Consider the following 27,129-nt stretch of genomic DNA (forward strand, 5'->3'; position numbering starts at 1 on the left):
GAGATTTGTAGAAATATTTCCAGAGATGGTTTGTGGCTTCTAGATCTGGCATGTTAGCTAACAGTCTTGTGCAGACCTAACGTTTCAAAACCAATGCTAAGCAAGGCTCCTTCTGGACTAAATTGCTATTATTTCTCTCTTCCGTGAAAGGCCCACAATAGATCTGTAACCACTCAAAAATACTTGTCACATAGAAGTACTTTTTTTTTTAAAGCACTTCCACTGTGTCAATGATCCAAATAACTATGAGCAACTACCTGTTAGAATGGAGGGATGTGCTAAAAAAAAAATCAATGTTTTACGTCTATCAGCAAGTTATGATAATTATTCAAGATAATTCTGCATGGGAAACATACAAAAAGCTGTGCTGGATTTAATGTGGTCTGCAATTTATTAATTTTCAACAACTGTTTATGTTGCCAACAGAATCCAACATGCCAAACTCACCACAGAACTGTTTCTCTACATATAGATCATACTATGATGGTGTTACATTCATGACTTACAGATGATGGAAGTCTACGGTATTAAGTTTAGTTGGCAGACTAACCCCACCCCATTCCCTGATGGCTGAAGGGACACAGTGTGACTGAGGCAGGACTTTCAACAGTGGACTTTCCGTCATTTTGTTTTTCTGGCTTTAAGATTAACTTTTTTAACATGAAAAAAAATTCTAGGTTGTTGTGGTTCAGAGTTCCATTTCTTTATTTTACCTTCATCAAGGCAAGCCAAGTACAGATGCTGTACATTAAAAACATAAATATACCTCTTACACCACGTCCATTTCTACACAAAAGACTTGTTCTACACACTGCTCTCTGAAGCACATAGCCACAGTTAAATGTACAAAGAGCCATCCGCTGGTCCCACATAGCCAACTCCAATCAGCAGGACATCGATCAACGTCCATATTCCCAGGCCACCAAAGCTGAAGAGCTTGCCGAGGCCTTCGCGCCACTGGCCTAGGTAGAAGCGGTCTGCTCCAAATCCCCCAAGGGTGATGCTGCACAAGAAAAACAGAGTGTCCCCAACAACGTGAGTGCAGTCACGTAGTTACTGTCATGGTAGGAGACGGTTCTGGAGGACCTAACTCCCATGACTGCACATCTACAACACCAAGCGATCATGGAAAAGAAGGCTGCGCATGGTAAACAACGATTTCGGCATGTGCGACACCCTGGGCTCCATTCTTGGTGGCAGGAGAAAATTAGGGAAACACACACTGAAACCCAACGTTTGCTCACTGCAGGGACCCAGTCTGCAAAGTGAGTGCTGGTGTGAAGGGGGAACTGAGTCTTGAGGCACCCGACACACCTGGCAAACTCAGATCAAGTCACCTAATCTTACTTCTCCTAAAGATTTAGTGCTGAGTGATTCTTACATCTCCTTTAAATTCTGGGATCAAACAAAGCTGGTCTATAACAGAAAAGCTCCAAGCATATCGTAACAGTGTAGAGGAGAGAAGCTGGGCGCTGGGAGCTGGCCAACTCTGCTGGTGTCCTATCCCCTCACCAGTGCAGAGCAGTCTGTATCCAGAGGAAGGTTCTGCATCTCAGCCAACTGAATGGAAATACTAAGAGAAAAAAACCTGCACCTATACTGAACAAATGCAGCCTTCTCCTTGTCATTATCCCTAAACAACAAGTGACAAGCATTTCCAGTGGAGAGCATGAGCCATCTCAGGACGGAAGGTGAAGGGACGGGATGCACACCGGTCTGTGCGAGCACTACACTATTTGACAGAAGGGACTTGAGTGCCCATGATTTTGGTATCTGAGGGGGCTGTGGAACCAATGGCATTTTGGAGCAAACCCACACACATGTACTTAGAGTGAATGTTCCAAATAATCCATGTTGAGCTGTAATAAAAAAGCTTTCAAAATTCCAGTCAATTGTTTGTTTCAGTGTAGCACGTGACGTAAAATGTTGGCAACCTTAGAGATCCCAGGTGAGGAGTGTCATGGGAACTCTCAATCACCTTTGCAATTTTTCTATCTGATTAAATTCTTTTAAATTAAGATGAGATCTGGTTTGTTGTTTTACCAGGCCTGGTGCTCCCACCTGTAACCCCAGTGCTTAGAGGCTGAGATAGGACTGTTGTGATGGTGAGACCTGTCTAGATGACATAGTAAGTTCCAGGCCAGCCAGAACTACACAGGAAGAACCTGTCTCAAAAATAAAAAGAAGGAACAGAGCAATCTGAAAGTCAGTCATGAGTTTCAATTTCAGTCACTGCAGACAAAGTCCACAGCCAGTTACTGGATCGTATTTGTGCCTCCGAGTTTCCATCAGGGATTCCTGTTAGTTTTCAATTACCCCTTTCCCCAGATAGGGTTCTTCTCTTTCCTCAGCCTAGATCCTGATACAGAGGCAATGTCTCCACAAAGGGGACCTTCGGCAATGCCTGGAGAGACTCTGATAACCAAAACTGGGGTGTCCTGACAATTAGTTAGGTCAGCATGCCAGCAGGCATAGGACAGCCCTAAGACAAAGAATTTGGCCAAATGTCAACAGTAGACAGATGAGCACTGCCCAGCGCCACCCACTGCAGGCCTCAGGGTCTTGGGCCTAATCTAAGACGTCAGGTGTGAAGGGCTTCACTTCACTGAAGTCTCTCCTGGTTTCTCCTTTTGTGGGAAGAGCTGGTACAATTCTTTTAGACACTATTGAAAAGTTTAATAACACACAAGTATACTTTCTTTCCTTCTGTGCACGGAGTATAAGATATATGTATGTGCAGAGTGGGGGCCAGAGGCTAACTTGAGCTGCCTTGCTCTATAATTAATTACCTAATCATTTGACTGCCCTGAAGCTTACCCAGCCCCTGAGAAGTACTGGGACCTAGCATGGATTGCTGCAGTGGGTGCTGGGAATTTGAACTCAGGCTCTCATGCTTGTCAGCAAGCACTCCAAATGCTGAACCACCCATCTCTCATCCAATACTCTCTCGCTTTTATGCAAGAGTTATAGGTATACAATTGTCTAGACAGCAACATTATAGATAACTTACAGCGTTTTTCTTGGGCCAGTGAGATGGTTCAGTAGGTTCAGGTACTTGTATCAAAAGCCTGGTGACCCAGGTCTGATGCCCAGAACCCAAGTAGTAGGGGAAGGAGAGAACCAATTCCACAGGACTGCCCTCCAGCTTCCATATGTGTGCTGTGCAAACACACACACACACACACACACACACACACACACACACACTCCCCAAAAATGCTTAAATTAAATTTTTTTCTACATATTCTTTTTTTCTAGTTTTCAGTTTGAACACATTACTTCTCTCTACAGAAGTTACTTACAATATACATTATAAACCTGTTTCAAACAGTGTACAGTATTTTAATGATTCAGGTGGGTATCTGGCTGTCTCTAACTGTGTAACAGTAGTTTTAGCAAGTCACATCTTGGAAAGGGAGGGTAGCTAATGCCACTCAGTTCCACAGAGCCATTTGCTCTCCCGTTGCTGTCTCTTAGCGTCTACCTACAGGAAGTAGGAGGTAGGGTGGGGATGAGCCTGGCGGAGTAGAATGTCTGCAAGATCCCAGGGACCCCAAGGAAATCCCAGGAGCACTGGAAGTCGGCAGGACCAGCTTACCTCAGAGCCAGAGCAGTTGACCACTTATAGCCTCCCGTCCAATTGCAATACAGCAGTTTTGGGAAAGTCCGGTTACCTTACAGAAAAAAAGGAGGTACTTTACACTGAAACACGGACACATAAAACACTATTCTCACAGAGACTTACTTATGAACAATGGTCTTGTAATCTAGAATTTGAAAGAAACTGAAATCCCTTTACAAAAACATTTACTATGTCGAACAGCATAAAACAAAATCCTTGCCATTTAATGAACAGATGCAGTGCCTACATTAGTTAACCATGTGGAGAGAAATGTAAAACCAAATTTATCTTATACCATCTACCAAATGAATTCCAGAAGAATTAGAGACCAAAATATGGAATGCCAATTTTGATTTTTAAAAGAAAATGCCTTCTACCTTTATGAACCCAGAATAGGAAACCAATAAAAACACACCATTAAAGGGGTTGATTCCAAAAGTAACTTAAACTTCTGAGTCCAAGTACATTTTAGAAGCTCTGTCTGTGACTGTGGAGAGGCGGCTCCAGGGATAAAGTGCGTGCATGCAAATGTGAGAACCAGAGTTTGTGTCCCCAGATCTCACTGAGAAGCTGGGCAGGCATGCAATCCTAGCACTGAGGAGGCAGGGACAGGAAGGCCCCGGGGCCAGCTGAGTAGCCAGAGCTGGAACTGCTGTGCTCTGGGCTTAGTAAGGGATTCCCCTCAACAGAGTGGAGAGTAACCAAGGAAGGTACCCGACACCAATTCCAGGCCTCCACCACCCCAACACACACCATTCTGTTCATCATCAAAGATCTTCCAAGGAAGGTGGAGTTCACAACCTGGCAAAGAACCTTAGGGCTATGCAAGGTTGCTACAAGCAACGTAATAAATGCTAGCAATTGTCAGTAAAAGACAGCAAGTACTGAGCTGGGTTATTAAGAGTAGCATGTACTGTCCATTGCTGGGAACATTAATAAAGGCAGCCATTCTGGAAGACAAAGCTGAGGGCAGACACTCTCCTGAAAGGAAGCAGGGACTAAAGTTCAGACGATGAGTCACCTCTGTGAAGATACAGCAATGTCCTCAGGCAGATAGCATGCCATCAGTACTGATGGTAGCCAATCCCAGTGAGCTTCAATCCGTTCTAGACCTGAGATAGTTTGCTCACAGCTCCCTTGAACTCTGTTCCTTACCCAAGCAATGAACGTGGTCTCGCACTGTACAGTTGGCAGGATAGCGCTGCCGAGGACAGGCCACTGTCATGCAGCTTGTGGAGTTGGTGCACTCATAGTCTGTTTCAGGAAGTTGCCAGCAAAACCTGCAAGTCATGTTGATGATGAAGTTCCTCTGGGGATGGAGGTCTTGATCCTAAGGACCAAAGCACAAGGGGAATCAGTTATAATATGGCAGGTTGTTACAGCATCTATAGACCATAGTTACATGACACTAAATTCCTGAAACAGTTATATTTAGGACCTGGCAGTTAAGTAAAGGAAGCAGGCTCATAAGTAGCATCAAGGGGGAGAATCTATATAGTTTACCTGCAGAAAAAAAGACTATGGACTGGGTGAGGTGGTGGTACATGCTTTTAAACCCTAGCACTTGGGAGGCAGAGGCAGGTGGATCTCTGAATTCAAGGACAGTCTGTTCTACAGAGTGAGTTTTAGGACAGTCAGAGTTACATAGTGAGACCCCCTTCTTGAAAAAACAAAAAGGGAGGGAGGGAGGGAAAAGGGCGGTGGTGGCACACTCCTTTAATCCCAACACCTCAGAGGCAGAGGCAGGTGGATTTCTGAGTTTAAGGCCAGTTTTGCCTATGTAGTGAGCTCTAGGATGGCTAAGGCTACACAGAGAAACCCTGTCTCAAAATCACAGAAAGAGCTGTTTCAGAGTTTCACTTTTGCTAACTTTTAAATAGTGTATATTCATATTTTATAGTATATAAAGAGGCTGGAGAGATGGCTCAGTGGTTAAGAATGACTACAGATAGGGTCTCAGGCTGAGAGTGGGGCGTGGACAAGGGCTCCCACCCCAACCAAGAAACTATCTACAACTGGTACCCATTTTCAAGGGAAAAATTACTCCTCTCCGGTGGAGTCTACACTGCAGGGTAGGCTCCATGCCCAGGACTAGATGATGGCCAACACAAAACCACAAAACAAGCTCAATGGTATTTTTGTAGACTTTTAGTCTCTAATAGCTTTGTTTGGACATTTTCTGTATTATTGGTCTTTTGCTTGCATGTTCTGGTTTCCAATTGTGTATATGTACACGTTATATGTGTTTCTTAGGTTTCTGTTTGCTTGGTTTTTAAAGAGAGAGAAAAAATGTGTGGAGGTGGATGGGTAGGGCAGAAGTGAGAAGGAACTGGGAGAGGGAAAAGCATGATCAGAATATGTTATAAGAAAACTTTCTTTTTCAATTAAAAAAAGAGGCCCCTCACCCAAAAGAAGAGCACTGTTTCTCCAGGTTCATTCCCAATGCCCACATGGTGGCTCACAACCATCTGTAATTCCAGTTCTCCAGGATCTGATGTCCTCTTCTGGCCTCAGGGAGCACCAGAGGCATGTGGCTACACAGATATGCATTCAGGCAAAACACTCATACACTGCAAAAGGTAATGAAGACAGGAGGAGGAGGAGGAGGAGGAGCAGGAGCAGGAGAAGTAGAAGGAGGAAGAGGAGCAGGAGGAGGAGGAGAAGCAGGAGGAGGAGGAGCAGGAGCAGGAGGAGGAGCAGCAGCAGGAGGAGGAGCAGGAGAAGGAGGAGGAGAAGCAGGAGGAGGAGGAGCAGGAGCAGGAGGAGGAGCAGCAGGAGGAGGAGGAGCAGGAGGAGGAGGAGGAGCAGCAGGAGGAGGAGCAGGAGGAGGAGGAGCAGGAGGAGGAGGAGCAGAAGGAGGAGCAGGAGAAGGAGGAGGAGGAACAGGAGGAGGAGCAGCAGGAGGAGGAACAGGAGGAGCAGCAGCAGGAGGAGGAAGAACAGGAGGAGGAGCAGGAGGAGGAGCAGGAGAAGGAGGAGGAGGAGATGTGCACTTTCAATGTCACTTCAGCACTTCAGGGCTCAGAAGAAACAGGTGACAGGGACAGCTTTGAGTTACTGCCCTCATGTGGACTGCATGGTGGCTGATGTGTCAAGTGTTCATGAGCATAAGTAACACCCCAGAAGAGACTGAGTCAGGAAAGGTAAACACAACGTAGAACTGAGGTGAGGCCATGTGCTGTGCTGATATAAGGATCAGATTGGGGCCAGAGCTCAGTGTCTCTCAAGGACCATCACCTGACCTGTCCATCTCCTGGGTAGGTTCACCCCTTGTCTTCCCAGAGAGGTACCAGATATCCCATGCATCTGCTCAACCCATCTTTACACCGCTAGGAGGAGACAGGACAGAAAGCAGAAAAGCTTATGGGAACACGGGAAGGGAAGCCCCTTGCTCTGAGATCTAGTTTACATTTCCTGCAGGCTGACAGTTAAAAATCTCAAGTCAGCCCATAAAACACAAACTGTCGAGAGGCAAAGCTTCCTTCCCTAAACAAGACCAAGCACTCACTCAAGGCCAGGATGTCTGGAGTCTTGTCTGTACCTGTATTAGGATTCCTCTTTCATCCCCAGCACAATTTCATTTCAAAGGCTATGCTTTAGGAAAACTAAATAAACCAGGTCATACTTTTCATTCAAACCCAGAAGATTCTTTAAATCTTATTGTAAATTACAGCCTTTAAATAGTGTAACTTAAAAAGTCACAGCATCGTATACACAGCCACTGTAAAGACACCCAAGTGAATCTCTTAAGAAACCAGCAACCTTGTCCTGGAGTACACAGTATCCTTTTCTTAACTCTCTCTCAACACCCATTCTTAAGTCTAAAGTGCGCACCTCACACATCTCTCCTTTAGTAAACTTTGCTTCACTCCGACTTGGTGTAGAACTCTTCTCTGCGGCCTAGCCAGGGACATGGCTTCATATAAGTGAGAGGTCCCTGCCAGAACACTGGCCACGGTGCTATGCTGCCTCCCACCACTGACAAGACTGACCCCTTTGCAAGTTCACCAGCGGTAAAAGGACGCTACAACCCCTCTGTGCTCCAGTTCTCACTACTAAGAACACAGACACTCATGAAGGACTTAGGCTAGTGCCCTGACACCTTCCAATCCCACAAAGCAACATGGGTACCCAGTCAACCAGCCTGTTTGATAACGTTATAACTGAGACAGGGACGAGCTAGTATGGAAGCAGGTGGAAGATCTCATTTGTAGTCACGTTTATTTCAGTGTGTGTGGCATGTATGTGTTCCGTTGTGTGTCCACTAGTACACCTGGCTTGCAGTCTCTTTCCTGATAGTTCTCTTGGAGTTCCGAATTCAGGTCCTCAGGCTTGCACAGCAATTGCTTTACTGACTGAGCCATCATGCCGTCCTAGATTCAGACAGAAGGGCCGGCCAGCCAGCCCTCAAGGTCCTCTTGTGTCTGCCTCTCCAGTGCTGGGATTCCAGGTGCACACAGCCATGTCTAGGGTTTCACAGTGGTACTGAGGGTCCAAACTCCAGTCTTTGCCCTTGCACAGCAAGTACTTTACCAAGTGAGCTAGCTTCTCAGTCCAAGACTTTTATTTTTGGAAAAAAAACTGGCTGTGGGTCAGGGGTTGTTGAGGGCAGGGCCTCACGCATACGAAACATGTGTTCTGTCACTGAGATATACTCCTAGAACCAAATGCAATAGTTAACAATACTTTGCAGTGCAGTCATAAAAGACCATATATCCCAGCACACGTCTATTCTGACCAGTGTAAGCTACATTTTTAACGCTATACTCCATGCAATTGGAACGAGTAAACTACAATACTTACAACGCAGGTAACGGAAGGTTTCACTGTACAGTCAAAAGTGACAGGCTTCCCATAAGTACAGGAGAAATTGGTCGCACATTCTATACAGTCTGCAGGAAGGCGGCTACACAAACCATTGCTCGGACACTTCATCACGTAAGGGGGGATTTCAGTACTTTCTGTGAGATGGGAGAGCAGCTTATTCTCTATGAACAGTGAGCAGAACAGCGAAAGACAGTGGAGAGACATCGTTAGCCACGAATGACAATTTTCTAAGGTGGAAAGACCAACTAGTAGCAATGACACATGTACTTGGGCACCTGCAGTCTAGGGGGAGGGGCTCCGTCACCAGCTAGCTGTGACCTGGCAACCTGGGTGACATTAGTAAAAGGCATCCTGTCTCCCAAGTGGCTATGACAACTGAAAGTGCACGTTGATAAAGAATTCAGGGAAAGTGCTGGTTCCAAGTTAAAGGCTCAACAGCTACAGGCACAGGTGAAAAACTAAAGCTTGGACAAGGCAGGGTTGTGCAAAATCCCAGAGGGTGTATTTGACCAGAATCAGAATACATATCTCTTCAAATCCAACCCAATGTCCTTTTACTGGTACAATTCCCTGGTAGAAAAGTGAGGCCACTGACACCCAATTCTAGAAAATAACTGTTCTAGGTATGCATGCCAAAATAATAATCGGTGAAATACCTCTGCCAGTTTCAAGTCCAAGTCACTGAAATACAGAAGACTAGAGATGAGCCCACAGAGGCAACATCCATTCAGCACAACAGGAATACTTGAAAAATGGCCCAAAGTGGTTAACTCTATAAAATACCATTTCCCCCAACTACGACCTCAGGCTGGATGGTTCAAATCACAAAACTGAAATGGCCATAGGTCAGGCTAACTACAGTGGCGGGAAAGATTGAGGAAACCAGGGCCCCAAGGGGGTAATTTCCTCATGCTCTCAATAGCTCAACCCCACCCACCCGTTTTATACTCCAGGTATACTCGGACGCTTCGCACAGCATTAGGGAGGCACTGTAGACCTTTCTTAATTTTTAATTCAAGGGAAAGTGGCAGTGGTTAAGGAACTGGGAGACAGTAGAACATAATAAATAACAGAAATGAGGAGAGTGGGACTAGATGAACACATGAGTCACAGATTTCAAAAAGGAATCAAGTATCAAACCGGTCCACTGAAAGTGCTGTCTGCCCTTAATTTGCATATCTAAATAACACATCAAATAGCCAAAATAGAAAGGTGACTTCTTATACTAAAGAAATGTTTATCGAGATCAGAGAGGGAGGAAGTCTACTCGATAGAAATATGCACATTTATCAGAATAGAAAATGTCTAGTACCTGCTGCCCTGGGAACTACTGTGAATGTGCGTGTTGGGCCCGGATCCTTTATTGACTGAGCCAGCGGCTGCGAATGCTCTAAATTTAAGGATCCTACAATTAGAGAAACATGTTATCCAGGGACATGGCACCCTTGGTTTGTGTGCTACACAGGCAGGGGCTGCGCAGGGCAGATACGGTTCGTGAAACGGAAACGACCGGGTAGACTCGGGCTCTGGGCTACGGCCGCTAGGGAACGCGGGGCTTTCCGGCCCGGCTGGAGCGCGGCGCCCGGTCGTCTGTCGCCGGCCTCCCGCGGGTCCTGGGACTCTCGTGACACCAGCTCGCCCGGTGCAGCCCCCGGCCTTGAACTCACCATCGCCGGACAGAATGTAGCACTGGGAGAGGAAGAGCAGCACGCGGGACAAGCGGCGGACAGACCGCAGCGGCTCCGCCGCAGCCTCCATCTTGCCGATACGCGTGCGCACTTCCGGGCCAGGAGGCGGGGCTGTAGGGCGCGCCGAAGGGGGCGTGTCTGGGCGCAGCCCGCAGGCGCACTGCTGCTGGGCTCTGCCGCCGGCACCGCGGGTTCCCAGCACCGTGGCCGGCCGTGGAGGTGGCTCGCACCTGAATCGCCCTCATGCCCTTTGAAGAGGCGTCCGTCTCTTTCCACTGGGAGTCTGGGAGAGGGTGGTGATGATGTTACTCATTTTATTTCAGCTGACCCATACAGCTGGGGAAGTAGCTCCAAGAGGGATAGGCAGCTGGGGTCCCAGGACCCAGGTTTCACCACAGCCTAACTTTGGGGGACACGCGGTTCTTACAGTTCCTCTGACACAGGAAAAAGCAGGTCAGGCCTCTGAGGCCCGAGGCAACAGCTGAGTGTGAGGGATTTTTCACGTGAGAAGAATCCCGGCTGTGCTGCTCTAGGTAACCTGCACTGTTTCTATCACACATATCTCAGGAAACATGCTGTTGATATGCCTCTCTTCCCTGTATTTTGTTGACATGCACTTTGGAGTCCCCAAACTCCCCATTCCCCTAGTTGCACATCTGATAAATGAAAAAGTACATGAAATGGTGCCTGGCATTCAACAAACCCAAAGTAAATGTTAGCTTTAAAAATGGTCACAATTTGCACTCTATATCATCAAACTGGTCTCATCTACGACACTAACTGATGCTTCATTCCTCATGTTCCCAGGAAGATAAATGATTAATATGTCAAAGACATATTAAGATCCTTTCTGCATCTAATTTGAATTCTGCAGCACCTACTGAAATAAATCTGTAGCTAAACTCTCTTTGGCATAAAGCTATTTTAATTAGGTTCCAAGACAGTAAGGTTTGGAACCTAATTAAATCCTTTCAGTTAAAATCAGAAACACAGGGCTGGAGAGTTGATTCAGCAGTCAAGAGCACAGGCTACTCTTCCAGAGGACCTAGGTTGGCTCACAACCATCCTTAAGTACAGTTCCAGGGATCTGGCGCCCTCTTCTGGCCTCTGTAGGCATCATGCACTCCTGTAGTGCAGATGAAACAACCATACACACAAAATAGTAAAAATAATTTTTAAAGTATTACGAATACAGTCTAGAGGCACACACAGGCAAATCTCTGTGAATCCCAGGCCAGTCAGAACTACATAGTTGAGATCCTGTCTCATTAAAAACAAAGTCAGAAATACACTTGATTCAACAAATAAGTGAAACACCTCAGTAATTCAACCCCAGGGAAGCAAATGTGGCATGGCATATACATCACAGAGGTTCTAGAAATAACATGTGATGCATTTTATTTGGGATTTTATTTTCCTAATGATAAATAAGGAATTATAGTTTAGAAGCATTAAAACTGCAACTCTTAATCTACAATGCAAATAACATATTCCACAAAATTTCTTTGAGGTTCATAGTCCTTTGCCACTAACACAATACTAGTACTTTTCTTATTGCTAAATGATGTGAAGATTCCAGCTTTGAACATGAAATTTCAGTGTGATCTTTAGTAAAAACAGCCATAGAAATATCTGAGACATGTGTATTAGAAAATAAGACACACACATACCCATGTTCAAAATGGACCAAGGGCTTTTATTTAAAGTCTATTTTTGTTGTTGGCTGAGAGGTGGCAGTTGCTGGGGATGGAGCCCAGGGCCTCATACATGCAAGGCAGATACTGTAGTCACAAACCTACAGCCCCCAGCCTGGAAGCACGACTATTGAGAAAGAACACAGCATAACTTTGAAAATTCTCACCAGTGTTTCCCTCTTTGAATGAATACCATTTTACCAGTGAGGTCTCTGGAGTCTTGATCTCTTGTGAATTTCTCCAGCTTCTCCTATTTAGTCTCAGAACGCAATGAATTAAAAATCTGTATATATCAAACAACCATTTTTCCTTTTAGATGAATTCATTAGTAGCCTACCAGTGGCCCCCAGGTTCTTAGAAGCACTAATATTTAAGTTCTCAGGAAAACACAGAAATACAAGGAACGGACTTCAAAAATCTTCTTCAGCATTTAGAGTGCGTGATTTTTTTAGGTTCTTCAATTTTTCAATGACAGAAGCTACTGAAATTTCTCCATGAATTTTGTTGTCTCTTGTTCGAACATTTACTGCATTATTTATCTTTTCCTTTTCACCAACCACTGTAGAAAAGAAAGTGAAATAAGCATGTTTAACATCAATGATTTACCTACTATGAAGTTAACAGTCACTTGGAACATGGCTGAGTTTCCTGTCAATATTACTTACTAACCGTCAGTCTATTGAGCATTAGGTTCTCCCTCTATAGTTAAGTGTCTAGTTCATAATACACTGTTGTGGTCTTGGGACACAAATGGGAAGGGAACTTTTGCAGACATTTGATTCTTTCTATCCTATTTGATGATTCCAAGGAAATATCATGTGGCTGGATCCAGGAAAGTCAACCAGAATTTTCTAGAAAGTGGGGGAAAGCTTGTTCTCTCTAGTAACCCACACTGTGAGAAGATTCAAGAATCTGCATTCATGTTTCTTTCCAAACAGAAAGAAGAAACTGTGAAGTGCGATTAAGAGGCTATTCAAAAAATATAAAGGATCAGAGCAAAACAGGAAACAGAAATGGAGAGACATGGTCCTAATGATGGCTGAGTTCCTGGTTACTTTTTCAATAGCTTGGCTATTAATTCTACCTGTCTGATCATCAGTCACTCTGGCACCCTTCCAGTAAGATAATGAGATTTATAACACAATGAAAAGCTAATGGGAACATCCAATTCTTTCTACAAGTCAAACATAACCAGTGAACAACTGCTGACAGAACAACTCTGGGCATTTTTTCTTTCTGCTACAGAATCTTTTAACTTACAGGACACATCTATACCGCACCTCTAGGCATGTCAATATCAGTTTCTCTTCATTCTCATTCATTTCTTTTTTAAAGCCAAATTTTTGAACTTTGTATGCAATTACATATCTCTGAGAATGTTACTTATCCATCTTGTCTTTCAATCATTTAAAATTTGGAATCTTCTCTACACATAGTTTAACCCAAGCTTTCTAATAAACCAGAAAATAAAGGGGCATCCGGGCCTTGCATCAGGGTGGGGCAGAAGGATGCAATTCCACTGAAGAAATAATCTTGGTGTCTGTCTCCATTTGGGCTTAAATGTTAACTGCTGCTAGTGACCTGCACCACGACTCCATGCCGAGCTGCTGATGCTGCCCGGGGACTCCATGCAGAGCTGCAGGACACTTCCTTGTGCACTATAATTCAGTAGTCAGCTTGACGTGTGAAAGGTAGTTACACCATCTCCCTCCTTTTTATTTTCTTTAAGTAAAGCCCCAAGTCAAGCATCTGAAAAAGTGTATGAGTTTAAATTACCCAAAATAAAATTATACTGGGCCAGCTGTGCATTCCGTATCTTCTTATTCAGTGTACAACTCTCATCTAAATCCACATCAGCCATAAAGCCTTCTTGAAAACATTCCTTGGACACCTAGAAGACAGAGGGATATGTCTGTCATATGTCATTTACGGTAGCCAGACTCAACAGAAGTCCTGTTTCCCATCTCCTAGTACTAGCACCCTGTGCAGTGATTGCCACTTTGTTCAGATTTGGTCTGTGTGAGTCACAGAAAGGTATGGACAGGAGGGCGTATTACTACTAAATCTAGCTTGTCAAAGCCTGCCACTTGATTCTCTCCAGATCCCTTGCTCTGGAGGGCATTTCAACAGCCTGAGAAGCAGCTCACACACGGGCATGGCACCTATGTCCTTAGCTTTAGCTTCATAGACACTGTGCTAGAACCAACTAACTAGGGGCTGAAGAGATGGCTCAGCAGTTAAGAGCAAGTATTGCTCTTGCAGAGGACCCAAATTTGGTTCCCAGCAACACTTGTAATGTCCAACACCCCACCCTTATCTCCCTCTAGTTCCAGCAGATCTGGTACCCTCTTCTAAACTTTTCAGGCACCAGGAACAAATATGGTGCACATACAGACAGGCAGGAAAACACTCGTAGATAGAAAATGAATGAGCCAGGTGTAGGGATGCATGCCTTTAGTCCCAGCATTCAGGAGGCAGAGGCAAATGAATCTCTGTGAGTTCCAGACCAGCCTTATTTTTGTTCTAGGACGGCCAGGGCTACACAGAGAGATCCTGTCTTTTAAAAAAAAGCCCAAATAAGTAAATAAACAAAAAATTTTAAAAGTTTAAAAATAGAACCAACAAGCTAAGCTGCTTCCAAGCTCTTGACCTCTCCCCCTGAAAGTAAGATAATAAATATCCATTGTTATAAGCTTCAGATAATAAGGTTTTCTTCCTCCAATAAAGACACAGAGGGAAGAGTAAGTATGAAGTGCTCGAAAATACCCATTTCTCAAAAAACAGTAAGAAAGCAATTCTAATGCAGTTCCACAGGCACAATTCATGTATTGCTCACAATAACTGAAAGCACAGGTGTTGTCAACATGCTTGTTACATGTAACAGTCCTGGAACTCATGCTGTAGACCAGGCTGGCCTCAAAATCAGAGATACACTGCCTCTGCCTCTGAGTGTTGGGATTAAAAGTGTGGCATGTGCCACCACCACCACCAGCAGCAGCAGCAGCAGCAGTAGCAGCAACATTAAGTATTATCTTAAAGCATACATGGCATTTCAAGTCAATGACCTACCCAGAATTCATGGCAAGCTATTGTTACTTCAAATGTCTGTAATCTTACCTGAAGTGCATAATTTTCACAAGCTGGACCTACAGGAATGACCATTACTTGGCGAGGAGACAGCCAGAGAGGCCTGAAAAATATATAAAATATGTGTGTTCAAAGTCATTTCCAAATGACCACTTATGTGATTAGAAGTAGCAGCGCTTTCTCGGGGAGAGCTTTACAAGACAGTGGCATTAGTAAAATGGCACAGAAGAAAAGAAACTTTAAGGCAGAAGGCATCAGAGCAGACAGAAAAGGAAGCCTGGGATTTTGACAGGAAAAGAGGAAGGACACATTCTTGCACCCCTGGGTATCTATTCCAGAACTCTTGTGTCTACACAGCATCTGTACTACCCACAGTGGCTTCACTGAGAACAGCTCCAGACTGAAGACACACAATTGTGCTGCAGTGGGTGAATAGTCACATGGTCAACCACACTTTGGAACACCAAAAGCAATCACGGTGAACTGACAGAACAAAGATGGCTCTCGAGGGAATTCTACTGAATGGAAAATAACCAGTCAGAAGGTTATATACTGCACGGTCCCATTCATGTGTCATTCTTGAACTGACAGAATTGTGGAGAAAAACAGGTGTATGTAAGGTTGCTGGGAGTAGATAGCAGTGGGATGGAGCATGTGTGGCCGTAAAATGTGTGGCTGTAAAATGACAGCATCAGTGGCTGTTACAAATGCTGGCACTTTTCAGTACTATGTCTGGTGGTGACGACTTCATGTCTACATGTGATACATATGGAAATAAACACACCTGTGCACCAAAGTGAGCACATGTGAAACGGTAACATCCAAACAGAGCTGGCAATATCGCATCGATGCTTCTGTCCTGGTTGTGATGTACTATGTAATTCTGCAACATGTTATCACTGGGGGAAGTGAGCAAATTTTATGTCTCTCTGAATTACTTCTTAAAACTACATGTGAACCTATGATTTGCCAAAGTATAATGCTGTTTTAAAAAATATAGAGGACAATGTTTGATGTGAGACACATCACCTCTTTCTTCACCGTGGTGAGGACTTAGCTTAAAGGTGGAATGAGTGAAGTGGGGACCATTCCCGGACGCTGCCTTATGCACAGTCACACACTTTTCTTAAATCCCAGAAATAAAATAATACATAAGCATAACGAAACCCATGGCAAAATTCATAATCACAGTGTTAAAGTAAAATGTAAATGTTTCCTTCTGTGCTCTGGTCTCACCCTACCCACATCCTATTTCCCCCAGGGAACCTCATTTTTGGAGAGATTTTCATCAAAAGCCTGGCAGGTATTTGAAGTCTTGATTCTCAGAGTGTGGGGAGAATGGCTGGGTCTCTGAAGAGAGACTGGTCCCTCCACACAGGACCACCTTCTGCCCCCTTCTGCATGTCCCCAGCCCACCAGGACCACCTTCTACTCCCTTCTGCATGTCCCCAGCCCACCAGGCCCACCTTCTGCCCCCTTCTGCATGTCCCCAGCCCACCAGGACCACCTTCTACTCCCTTCTGCATGTCCCCAGCCCACCAGGACCACCTTCTGCCCCCTTCTGCATGTCCCCAGCCCACCAGCTTCCCTTAGGTGTTGGTCCACTTCACTACTCCATCCCAGTACAAGACACCATCACCTCACCCATTTCCACCTATTTAAATCAGAGCCAACTGGGCAGAATACGAACATGCTAACTCACACTCAGCAGCATGTGTATTCATCCCTGCACTTTTGGCTTCTGTAGAACTGTAATAGTTAGAGGCTCTGTGAGATCACATTACACTGCCCTAGGTGAATTATTGAGGACACACAGACTTGTTAGCTATGCACCTCACTTTCAGAGCTCAGACACTCGAGCACAGCATGCTGCTGGGGGACAGTGTCCCCAAGAAGGCAGCATCACCTGGCAAGGCTGGTGCCATCACACAGAGCTTTCAGAGGAAAATGAGGCAGTGGCACCCGATGTCCACTATGGGAACTGCAAGGGTTGTTGGTGGGGCAATAGCTCTGGACACAGAACTAAGCTCTATTAGCAGATGGGAGCTCTCTAATTAAGAAAATCACTAATTAAGAAAGCATCTTACAACCAGATGTTATAGAGTTTTCTCAATGGAGGTTCCCTCCATTCAGATGACTCTAGCTGTGTCAAGTTGGCATAAGACCAGCCAGCACAGTGTCCCATGGATGACATCATCGCTTTTCCCCAAACCTGTCATCTGTTTTGTCAATCTGATCACTGCTCCATATTTGGCCGTTTGATCAGAATGGCACTCACTCACCGCACCTGTGGCCAGCTTTCCTTCCAGGAGTGAGGACCCCAAGCTGTAGCACACATTTTCTTTTCTTACTGGTCTGTACTGCTGGGGCAGCTTTTCTGCACTGGAGCTGGTGTACTGTATGTGTCATGTGCGGGTCAGATGTGTGTGTTGTCCTCTGCGGTCACTAGCCACGGGGACCCCCAGGGTAACAGTCAGAGTTGAAAAGCAAGGCAGTGAGATATGATGGGAAACAGTAGGAGAGAGGAATGTTTTCAGACAACAGCTGAAACTCTGGTGGGTTGAAAAAGGTGAAAAGATAACTCTTCAGCTTGGAGTTCAAGTTCCTTAAAGGGCACCTGGACAGTTTGATGTCACTCTGCTTGTATTCTTCTGTTTTCCACTCTGGCAAATAGAACAAGAATTCTCCATTTGCTGTGTGAGTACTTGCTAACTACAAGGCAGAAACTTACTGTGCTCAGACTGTCAGGGCCCACGAAATATTCTAGAAATATGCTCTACCCAGTCACGAATTCTAGGAGCTCAGAACTTCTACTGTCTCTTAGATATTGGCTAATTACCTCCAGGTGCCTGGCCTTGTTGGGGAATGGCTCCTATTTCTGTAAACAAAAGGCCCTGGGCCAGGGTGAGTCTACACCCACCATGAAGGCTAGTGAGATGTGCTGGTATGGAATATCTGAGGACTTCAGTATGTGCTACTTAGGAGTGTCTCTAGGATTAGAGGAAAATTTCCTATTCAGCCCTTTATATATAATGGATGTCTTCTGCCACTACCCACACTTTTGGATGGTTACTTAGGATGATGCTTCAATAAACCGTGGTCTTCCGTATTTACTGGGAGCCCTCCTGATATGACTAGGTGTTTCTGTCTCATCGTTAACACCATTGGGTAGTTAGCTTCCCCCCATTCACACTCCCTCACTCAGGGTCGGACTCGGGGCTGTTTGGCTGGTTCCAATCAAAACCCCAAAGACATGAGTCCAAAATAGGTGGCCCCTGCATTGTGGGGGCTAATACAGACTGGACTGTGATTTCAGACTTGATTTTAGAGAAGTCACCCAGCCTTGCCTGCCCATCACTTACCATTTCCCACCATAGTTCTCTGAGAGAATGGCTAGCATCCTTTCCACGGATCCCAGAATGGCACGGTGAATGATCACAGGCCTGCTCTTATCATCCCCATCCTTACTGAAAACATGGAAACGCATGTTAGGTATTTCCCTAAGGCCAGCAATAAGTCCACCCCTTGCCCTATAGTCAGTGTCGTCTGGAATTATTATTATTATTTATTTGTATCTTCATCAGGAAATTGTTTTTATTGGCAGTTTTCCTGAGACTTTGCCTTCCTCACTAATCCTTCTTCATTTATTTGTAAATCATTTTATCTGAGAACAAAAGCCGAGGAGTGTAATAAACTCCACTCACCCTTTCTGAGCGTCACAAATGTCTACTTACAGCCAGTCTTATTTAATCCCATTCTCCCCTCATCCACTGCCCCAGTGTAAGCCTTACTTTTCCAAAATACTTCTGACAAATTTACCTCACAGACCACATAGCACCATGACATGGACTTTACAGTTCATCATTCCCCTATAGGAAGAAACCGATGAAGCCAACTGTGACTGTCAACTTCAATGAATCAAGACACACCAAGACCTGTGCACACACTCTCAGAAGGTAAGGCTCAGGTTACTCGGCACGTGTAATCCATGACATGGAAGAAGTTCTTCTGAGAAACTTTTTCCTCAAAGTTGTGCCACTTAGCTACTTATAAAACACACCCAAGACAAACAAACACAGAGAAGTCCTCACTTAACCCTAATGCACATGTGTTAGAACTGGACATGGTCACTGCAGAACAATCCTGCTGATTGTTGCTACAGACTCTGGCAGAAGTTTCTGTAGATCCCAGAGAGCTTGCTTGGCAGGGTGGGGGGAAGAGGGCAGACACTCAGGAGCATCATGAACTCGTTCTGTGTGAACCTATGCTGATGTCACCTACTCCATGGGTGAAGCAATATGGAATATTGTTTGGAGGGACAGACTCTTTGCAGGCCTCTGAGCAACCAATATTTTCTGTCTCATTATCATTTCATTCAACTAGTGACTGAAAATTATGTGTACACACTTCTGTTATCCAACAAACCTCAGAATGAATGCCCAGTCCCTCCAAACAATCCCAGTGGATTAGACTTTGTATGTAAATTAGAAGAGAACCAGTGACCCTGCCCTATTGATTTTCCCCATTCTAAGAATGTGGATTGAAACTTCTCTTAAATAACTGTTTTGCCTTTGATACAATGTCTTGATGCAGGCACCATACAATTATCACACCCTCTAACTGCCCGACACTCTGCACTGTGCCACTGCTTCTGAAATGCTTCTGTCCTATTTTTCTCAGCAGGTGACCACTGACCTGCAGGCGGGCAGACTGGATGCTCCACTCCAGAGTTACTAACTCTGAGTTCTATTCATTTGATCTGCAGGATTTTTAGACACGAGAGCTTGTACAAAGGCCTTAACTATATGCACTCCTGGGATAATTCTGGGCAGCAATAAAACAGATAACATATGCACTGCCTTCCTGTTTCTGTGGAGATGCTGTTGTTTGCTGATAGATGTTCCTTATCATAATTAGATTTATTGTATAACTTCACAGGATGGCTGTTTAGCTTTACCTACCCCTTCCTCAGACTGTGGTCAACAGGTTAACACTGTCTCCACAGTAAGCCCCCTTGCTATCTTAAGGAGTTATGGTGACACTTCATTCTCCTGCTCCCTAGGCCTCAAGAAATCACATCATCCCATTCTTCAAAATGCATGCAAACACTTGGTTCATCTCCCTGACACCACCTGCTTCTAACCATCACCCTCTCTGATCTGATCACCAATGCTCCCCTACTCTCCACCCTCCATGCACTCCTAGGATGGATGGCTTACATGGATGGTTTAATTCCCCTGCACTCCTCCCTCAAGTGAAAAGAGATTGTCCATTTATTGTAATAACAATCATAGCAAATATTCTATGAAAATTACAGAATTTGAAACATGACAATAATTTTTACCCTAAAGGGAAACTTATAACTGTTGGCAGTTTCAATGTAAATTCTACCATTTACCTGTAAGAGAAGCAACATCAAATTTACCTCATCTTTTCCAGAAAACAGAACAAAGAGGAGCACTCCCCCACTTGTTTTAAAAGACCAGCATTCTTAGATACTGAGATCTACCAAGGCTGGTCAGGGAGACAAAGCTACAGATCAATTTCCTGTATGAATATTCATTCAAATGCTGTCGACAAACTAATGACAGGTCAAGGCCCAAGTGGATTTTATCCTAGTACTGCAAGGCTGGTTCAGTTGTCTAAATAAACACCATCCACCATCTAAATAAACTAAAGAAGAAAAAAAACCAACAGAATTCTCGATAAAACTCTTTGGACATTAGGAACATTGGGAAACATCTTTTTTCTCTTTTTGTGGGAGGGGGTTGTTGAATCCAAGGCCTGTCAAAGGCTAAGCAAGCACTCTATCATTGAACTCCATCCCCAGTGGGGGAGGTGGCCGACTGAAGAGGTCTAGCTAGTGATAAAGCCAAAGGAGATACCCAGGAAAAGACTACTACAGATCTCACACAACTAGGTTAGTTCCCAGAGAACAGGTTATTAGAAAGCAGGTCTATCATGTGTGCTTGAGCTTGTCTACACCAAGCTACTTCCTTTTCCTTGCTAGGAGACCCGAGCCTGATGCCTGTGCCATGCTATTTGGACTTTAGAGCTGCCAGAGTTTTAGTCAAATAAATCTAGTTGCTTTATAAAATAGCCACTCTTAAATATTTTGACCTAGCAATATAAATGGATGAGGAAAATCCCCAGATTACACAGAAGTCAACAAATGTTAGTATACAACATAGACACTAGAACTCAATGGTGTTTATGTCTGTGTTGCCCATGATCTTAGGGCAAATAATGAAGATATTAGAATCACTCACCTAACATATGTGAGGTTAAACCTAATAGGCAGTTGGAAGTCCAGCTGAATTGTAGCACACTGATGGTATCTGCCAATAGCATCTTTAATTTTTATATCGATCTGTAAATTAAGCAGTGTTTGCTTAGAGACAGTCTTCATGTTTTTTTAACCTCTTTTTCTTTTCTTGTTTTTCAGGTGTATGCGCTACTTACTTTAGGGCCATAGAATGCTCCATCACCTGGGTTCATTTTCCATGGTTTTCCAAATTCCATCAAGCTATTCTGCAGTTGCTATTTTGTTTAAAAAAAAACAGATCATTAAAAACTTCTACTTTATTACATATTCATCTTTCTGCCCATATAGCTCATAAGCATCTATACATATCATTGCATCCTACCTTCATTCAATGCATGTTTATCAGGCACCGTTTGCATTCAATAAACTGTGGAGTGAGGGTAAAAAGCTAGGATGCTCATGGTTCTGGCTCTGAAGTGTATGTACATTTAACTGGGGGAAATGCACTGTTTCCAAATTGTTCTAGGGGATTCTAGAAAAGGCCTTCCCTATAGCGTAGGCCCTCTCTGTCCTACGCACTGACAGGTGTCTCCTAGTTTGCTTCTCTGTTGCTGTGATAAGACCATGACCGAAACTAACTTGGGAAGGGAACAGTTTCTTTCATTTCACAAGGACCATGTCACAGTCCATCATGGAGTGAAGCCACGGCAGGAGCCAAGAGACAGGGACTGAAGCAGAGACCATCAGGAAACCCTGATCACTGGCTTGCTCCCAGGCTCATACTCTTCCTTTTCTTTTTTTTTTTTTTTCTTGTACCTTCTAGGACCTCCTGCCCAGGGGCAGCACCACTTTCAGTGGGCTGGGCCCTCCTACATCAAGCAGCAATCAAGAAAATGTCCATAGACACGAGCCATGCCTACAGCCCAATCTGATGGAGGTAATTCCTTACCTGAGATTTTCTCTTCCAAGACATATCTAAGTTTGTGACAAGCTAACAAAAACAATGCAGAACAATGTGTCTCCTAGTGATGTGTCTGAGACCTACATCTCTCTGTAGGTGGGGCTTCCACACGTGATGAGGCCTGAGAGCCTTGGTCCCGATTCCCCTTTCTCACTCTGTATAGTGGGTGGAAAGGAGGAGACAGAAGACTTCCAGCACTCCCCGTTGTTTCTTTGACCTCTGCTTCAATTGGGGGGCGACCCTATGTATTGCTGGGGTATAGAGATGGAACCTCACTTTTGTCTTCCACCTTAGCCAGTTCAGGATTTATGGTGAGAATGCCTGGCACTTATTTAAAGTGAGTGAGTGCCCAGAAAAGTACTAATAGAAGAAACCTTGGGCCAGCTTCCCTGGAGAGTGCAAGACATAATATGTCACACTCCACCCAGGTGTCTATCACTACCATGTACACTGGGGCCGAGGAGAGCTTTGGCATTTGGTACGGCAGGAGGTGTGTGGGAGGTGGGACTTTTGCACTGCAGCTAGAATTACCAAGAAACTGATTCCTGGGGTCATGGTGGGCTTTTTCAGGGTCCCAGTCAGGGTGTGTTCTTGGCAGAGAGAATTTCATTCCTGAGAAGCCAGCAACATCCCTAGTGGGCCTAGCTCTGCAGGTGCAACCTCCCCTCTCTTGGAACCAAGAAAAGCCACCTGCATAGAGGTGTGTACATGTGTGTGTGTGTGTGTGTGTGTGTGTGTGTGTGTGTGTGTGTGTGTGTGCACATGTGTGTCCTCCTCAACTGTATTGTTTCTGAAGGAGAAGGGATACTAGATAGAGAAACAGACCCTGTGGCAGCAATTGGAGAGTCCTGCAGCTCCCAAGGTATTAAAAGTCCAAAGATAGGCCAAGGTGTAGAGAAGACTATAAAGCAGGGGTCACCCAATTGTCATCAGGCCTCTGGGGACAGGGTGAGGCAGTGCAGGGGGCTAAGAAAGCTTTGATTGTTCCCAAGCCGTCACAGAGACTTGTGAAGAAAGTGCTGGTGACAACGATGCAGCAACAATAAAATAAAGCATTCATTTCACTGACTCCTAGAGAATCAAAGGTGGTCACTGGGAGAAGGGCTCCAGAGTAGAGTATCCTGTAAAGCCATATTCCTGGGGGACTTCGGTCTCGTCTGCTAAACTTGAACCACATCAATCAAAAAGAGCAAAAATGTCAAGACTTCCGGCCCGTTATTCCTATGCCATGCCCATCCTTCCTTTAGTCCCTTTAACGCACTCAATTCTGAACGGCTGCGGTGAGAATGATGGTGATGATGACACAAAGACCAACTGCACATCTGCCTGGCACCACACCCATTATTAGCTCAACCACAAATTCAAGCTCCCAGGCACAGTCTCATGAAGTAGGTGTTGTCACCCGGGCACAGCCACCACCAGTGCATCTCATGTTCAGTCCTGATCCTTAGAGAGATGCAGATGCGTGTGAGGAGGAAAAACTGCTGAGCCATGCTTCTCGCCCTCTTTATCTCCTTCTATTCCCATGTGACTTTTAGGTAAACCGAGTCAGCATCCTTCCCAGGGGAGGAGATCTCAATGGACTTTGCTCCTCCACTCAGTAGGCAGAGAAGAGGAGCACAGTTAGGGCACGGGGCAGGGGTATGTGTGAGGAGGACACCCTGTTACAGCTCAAGCCCATGTCTGCCCCTCTGCCCGGCATCCATCTGCTCCCTATGTGAGAGTAACTGTTAACACTCTTCATACAGAGTCTCCCATTCTCCTGCCTCCTGGTACAGGCTTAGTGTCTGTGAGTGTTCTAGAAAAGGAGGACCAGCACTGAAGATTATGAACGAAATCCCACATCGGCTTCAGGGTGGCACAGATGGTCGCTGCAGTGGTGAGAACTGGCTAGCCACACTCCACAGTGCGCATACACACTCCCGACTCCTCGGCTTACAGCCCTAGGGAAGCCCAGTTTCTCAGGTGTGTGGCATTTGTCACAGTGCTTACCCTTTCAGCTTCATCCCACATCTCGATCTCTCCTAGGAAGTGCTCAGGCCGCGTTGACAGGTTTAATTGGAAGGAGAAGCCAAACGTTGAGTAAACAGACTGCAGAAAGTGCAAGCACCCCTTTATTTCTTCTTCAATCTGAAATTAAAGCAGCTGAAACACTCAAATGGAACACCAACTGAGATTCATTTATGGCATTTTAAACAATAAATGATCTGTGCCAAATAGTCACTAAGACTGATTTTGAAAGCTTTTAAAACCTCTATGTGAAAATGAATGTTTGCCTGTATGTATGTGCTCCACATGCAAGCCTGATGTCTGCAGAGGCCAGAAGTGGGTGTCAGATCCCTTAGAAAAGGAATTGTAGATAGTTGTGAGCGATGAAGCTGGGAACTGAATCTGGGTCTTCTGCAAGAACAGCAGTGATTTCAACCAATGAGTTCTCCCTCCAGCCCCACAAAGCTTGGCTTTAACACCATGCAAATGGCACCTTCCTTTGCTAACACTGACTAGAATTTCTTTGAGACTTATATGTGGGCATCTTAGTGTATCTCTGCATATATGTTTTTAGTGTTTCTCTGGGTTCTGTACAGCACTGTAACCTACAGGTGTCATGATTTACAAGTTCAAATGAGTGTAGAAACTCCACTTCCTTTTACCCTCCTCTGTTAGCATCATTTGCTTAAGCATTTCCTCTCTGCATATTCGGGACCACATCAGGCAAGGGTATATTTTTGCTTCAAATATAGAGCATAAGTTAGAAAACTCAGAAGGAAAACAGAATGTTTATCTATTTTTACTTTCACAATTTTAAAGTCCCTCATGTTCCAAGACTCTGCCTCACTCCTTACCCATAACCATCCTTCTGAGGAACGACTGATATCTTTATTTCTCCATCACTCCTGAAAAATATTTTCTCTAGACCGAGAATTCTAGGTCAGCGGTTATATCTTTTAGTCCTTGCAAAAGGCTGGACCATTGCTGACCACCTTGTGAAAAGCCATCTTCAAGTTGGGACGTTTTTCTCTTCTAACTTTTCATTTTCTTCACTCTGCCTTCCATTTTCTGTTTTATTTTTTTCACATTTAACTCACATTTTAGTATAGATTTCTCTGGGTGTGTCCTGTTTGGAGCTCACCTGACTTCCTGACTCTGGACTCTTTTAATGGATTTGACAGGTTCTCAGCCATCATTTAACAGCCCCTCCCATCTCCCTGCAGAGGGTGATGACACAGAGGTCAGGTGGAGGTCAAGCATGGCCAGTCCCTCCCTCAGCTTCATTTCCTGCCTCTCAGATTCTATTTTATTTTATATCCATAGATTCTTCCTGTCTCCTATGTTGTGCTCATGAATCCAATTATTGAACTTTTATTTGGGTTTTTAATTACACATTTCATGTAATTTCTACTTAGTTCTTTTCTATGATCTTTATTTCTTCCTTGGAATTTCTCCTTTTCTGAGTCTTGGAGTAGTTCTCATGGGTTTGAAGCGGTTTTGTGCTGTCCCCCAAAACATTATGCTGGCAGCTCTAATATCGTGTCTTAGAACTGGAGAGACAGCTCAAGTTGGATTCCCAACACCCAGATCAGGAAGCTCACAACTACCTGTAACTCTAACAGGGGTTCTGATGCCCTCTACTGGCCTCTGTGGGCACCTGAATCTATCTCTCCCCCCCCCCCGTTCCGTACACACACACACACACACACACACACACACACACACAGAGAGAGGGGGTGAGGGGGAGAGAGAGGGAGAAATAAGAGCAAATGTTGAAAATCTTCATCAGATGAGAGAACTAACTCAACCTAAAGACAAGCACTTATTAAAAAAAAACCTAAATAGGAGCAAGATAAAGATGTCACCTCTCATTGGTTCCATTAGTAATTATTATCCCAGGGAATCTCTTGATGCAAGAGAGATAACAATGCTGAACAGTGCTGCTGTTCAAGGGTTGGCTGTCCTTTTTCACTCAAGGTGAGGTTCTCCTGATTGTTGGCCCATGAGTGTTTTTGGTTTCTGAGTCCTGGGCATTTAAGATAAGATTCTGGATCAGAAAATTGTTTTGGTTTCTCTTACTAACACTGTTCCAGCTGGATTCCTCCCAGGTGGGAGTGGAATTTGTTCTTCAGGACTCCCAACAATGAATGAGCTCATTCTTGCTGCTCATTGGCTTGGTAGCTCTGGCTCTAGACTAGGAAGTGCATAGCCTCAACAATACTGGATATGGTCATACAATCTACAAGTAAAACATTTCCATTTTTCTTTCTAACGTGGGTGCTTGTTTATTTCTCTCTTGCTTATTTGCTTATATATCTCTTCTGTATCAAGAGATTCCCCAAGACAATAATTCCTCAGGACAATAATTACTAATGGAACCAATGAGAGGTGACATTTTATCTTGCTCCTATTTAGGGTTTTCAGAAGTACCTGTAATTAGGTTGACAAAGTTGTCTTATCTTCTTTCTTTCTTAAGAGTTTTCAGTGGGAAACAAATGTTGGGTTTTGCCTGATGCTTTTCCAGTATCCACTGATAGAATAATTATTGAGATGTGCCTCCTTTCTTTTTCAAGTATTTTTGCCTGCATGAATGTCTGTACATCATGCGGATTCTGGGGACCAAATTTGGGGCTCTCAGCATGAACAAGAATAGTAAGTGTTCTTGACCACTGAGCCATCTCTTCAGCTTCAAGGTAAGTTTTCTTTTCTTTCAGTTGAATAATACAGTGAATTACAATGGCTCATTTTGTAATATTAAATCTGTAGCTAACATTACATATCTTCCATATCTCGGACAGAGTCTTCTTGGTTAAGACAAGGTATCCTTTGTGTATCATTCCAGACCAGTCTTTTCTAGAAATATCCTTGCCATATTTTGTTTCATAGTGCTGGAATCCTCCTAGAATGAGTTGATAATGACTTCTTCCTCTTCAGTTTTCTTCAAGATTCTGTCTAGCATTTCCTTCAGTGTTCAGAGTCAGTGAAACCAACATGCC

At 44.5% G+C, this 27,129-nt stretch overlaps 2 protein-coding genes across 3 annotated transcripts in view; both read right to left on the reverse strand.

The window, feature by feature from the left end:
- Positions 1–687: 687 nt before the first annotated feature.
- On the reverse strand, positions 688–10,256 carry Tm2d3 (TM2 domain containing 3). 2 transcript variants are annotated; one of them, XM_005084416.4, is made up of 6 exons: positions 10,117–10,256; positions 9,762–9,854; positions 8,426–8,610; positions 4,778–4,952; positions 3,599–3,674; positions 688–1,003 (listed from the first exon to the last, which is right to left on the reverse strand). In XM_005084416.4, exons 1-6 carry the CDS (start codon positions 10,205–10,207, stop codon positions 838–840), a joined length of 786 nt encoding a protein of 261 aa, XP_005084473.1. In that variant the 5' UTR covers positions 10,208–10,256; the 3' UTR covers positions 688–837. The 2 variants fall into 2 exon arrangements, with proteins under 2 accessions (XP_005084473.1, XP_005084475.1); XM_005084418.4 differs by lacking the exon at positions 9,762–9,854 and having other exon boundaries at positions 10,117–10,247.
- A 1,556-nt stretch (positions 10,257–11,812) lies between these two features.
- The window catches only part of Tars3 (threonyl-tRNA synthetase 3), a 52,363-nt gene continuing 37,046 nt past the window's right edge, over positions 11,813–27,129 (reverse strand). Inside the window, exons 13-19 of the mRNA XM_040730725.1 lie at positions 24,137–24,274; positions 21,381–21,458; positions 21,188–21,288; positions 18,281–18,385; positions 14,949–15,021; positions 13,608–13,722; positions 11,813–12,390 (exon numbers count right to left, since the gene is read on the reverse strand). Of these exons, the coding sequence (XP_040586659.1) occupies positions 12,242–12,390; positions 13,608–13,722; positions 14,949–15,021; positions 18,281–18,385; positions 21,188–21,288; positions 21,381–21,458; positions 24,137–24,274 (759 nt within the window). The 3' untranslated portion in view covers positions 11,813–12,241. The remainder of the gene's footprint in view (positions 12,391–13,607; positions 13,723–14,948; positions 15,022–18,280; positions 18,386–21,187; positions 21,289–21,380; positions 21,459–24,136; positions 24,275–27,129) is intronic.

The sequence above is a fragment of the Mesocricetus auratus genome, unplaced genomic scaffold (genome assembly GCF_017639785.1).
Source record: "Mesocricetus auratus isolate SY011 unplaced genomic scaffold, BCM_Maur_2.0 Super-Scaffold_4256, whole genome shotgun sequence".
Lineage (NCBI taxonomy): Eukaryota > Metazoa > Chordata > Mammalia > Rodentia > Cricetidae > Mesocricetus > Mesocricetus auratus.

Bases quoted from the DNA above. Each gene is read 5' to 3' on its own strand.
- Tm2d3 (XM_005084416.4), bottom strand. From the start codon at position 10,207: ATGGAGGCTGCGGCGGAGCCGCTGCGGTCTGTCCGCCGCTTGTCCCGC. The intron at 9,855-10,116 runs GTGAGTTCAAGG...CTCTAATTGTAG, and splicing joins CTACATTCTGTCCGGCGATG to GATCCTTAAATTTAGAGCAT. The intron at 4,953-8,425 runs GTAAGTATTGTA...TTTGGTCCTTAG, and splicing joins AACCTTCCGTTACCTGCGTT to GATCAAGACCTCCATCCCCA.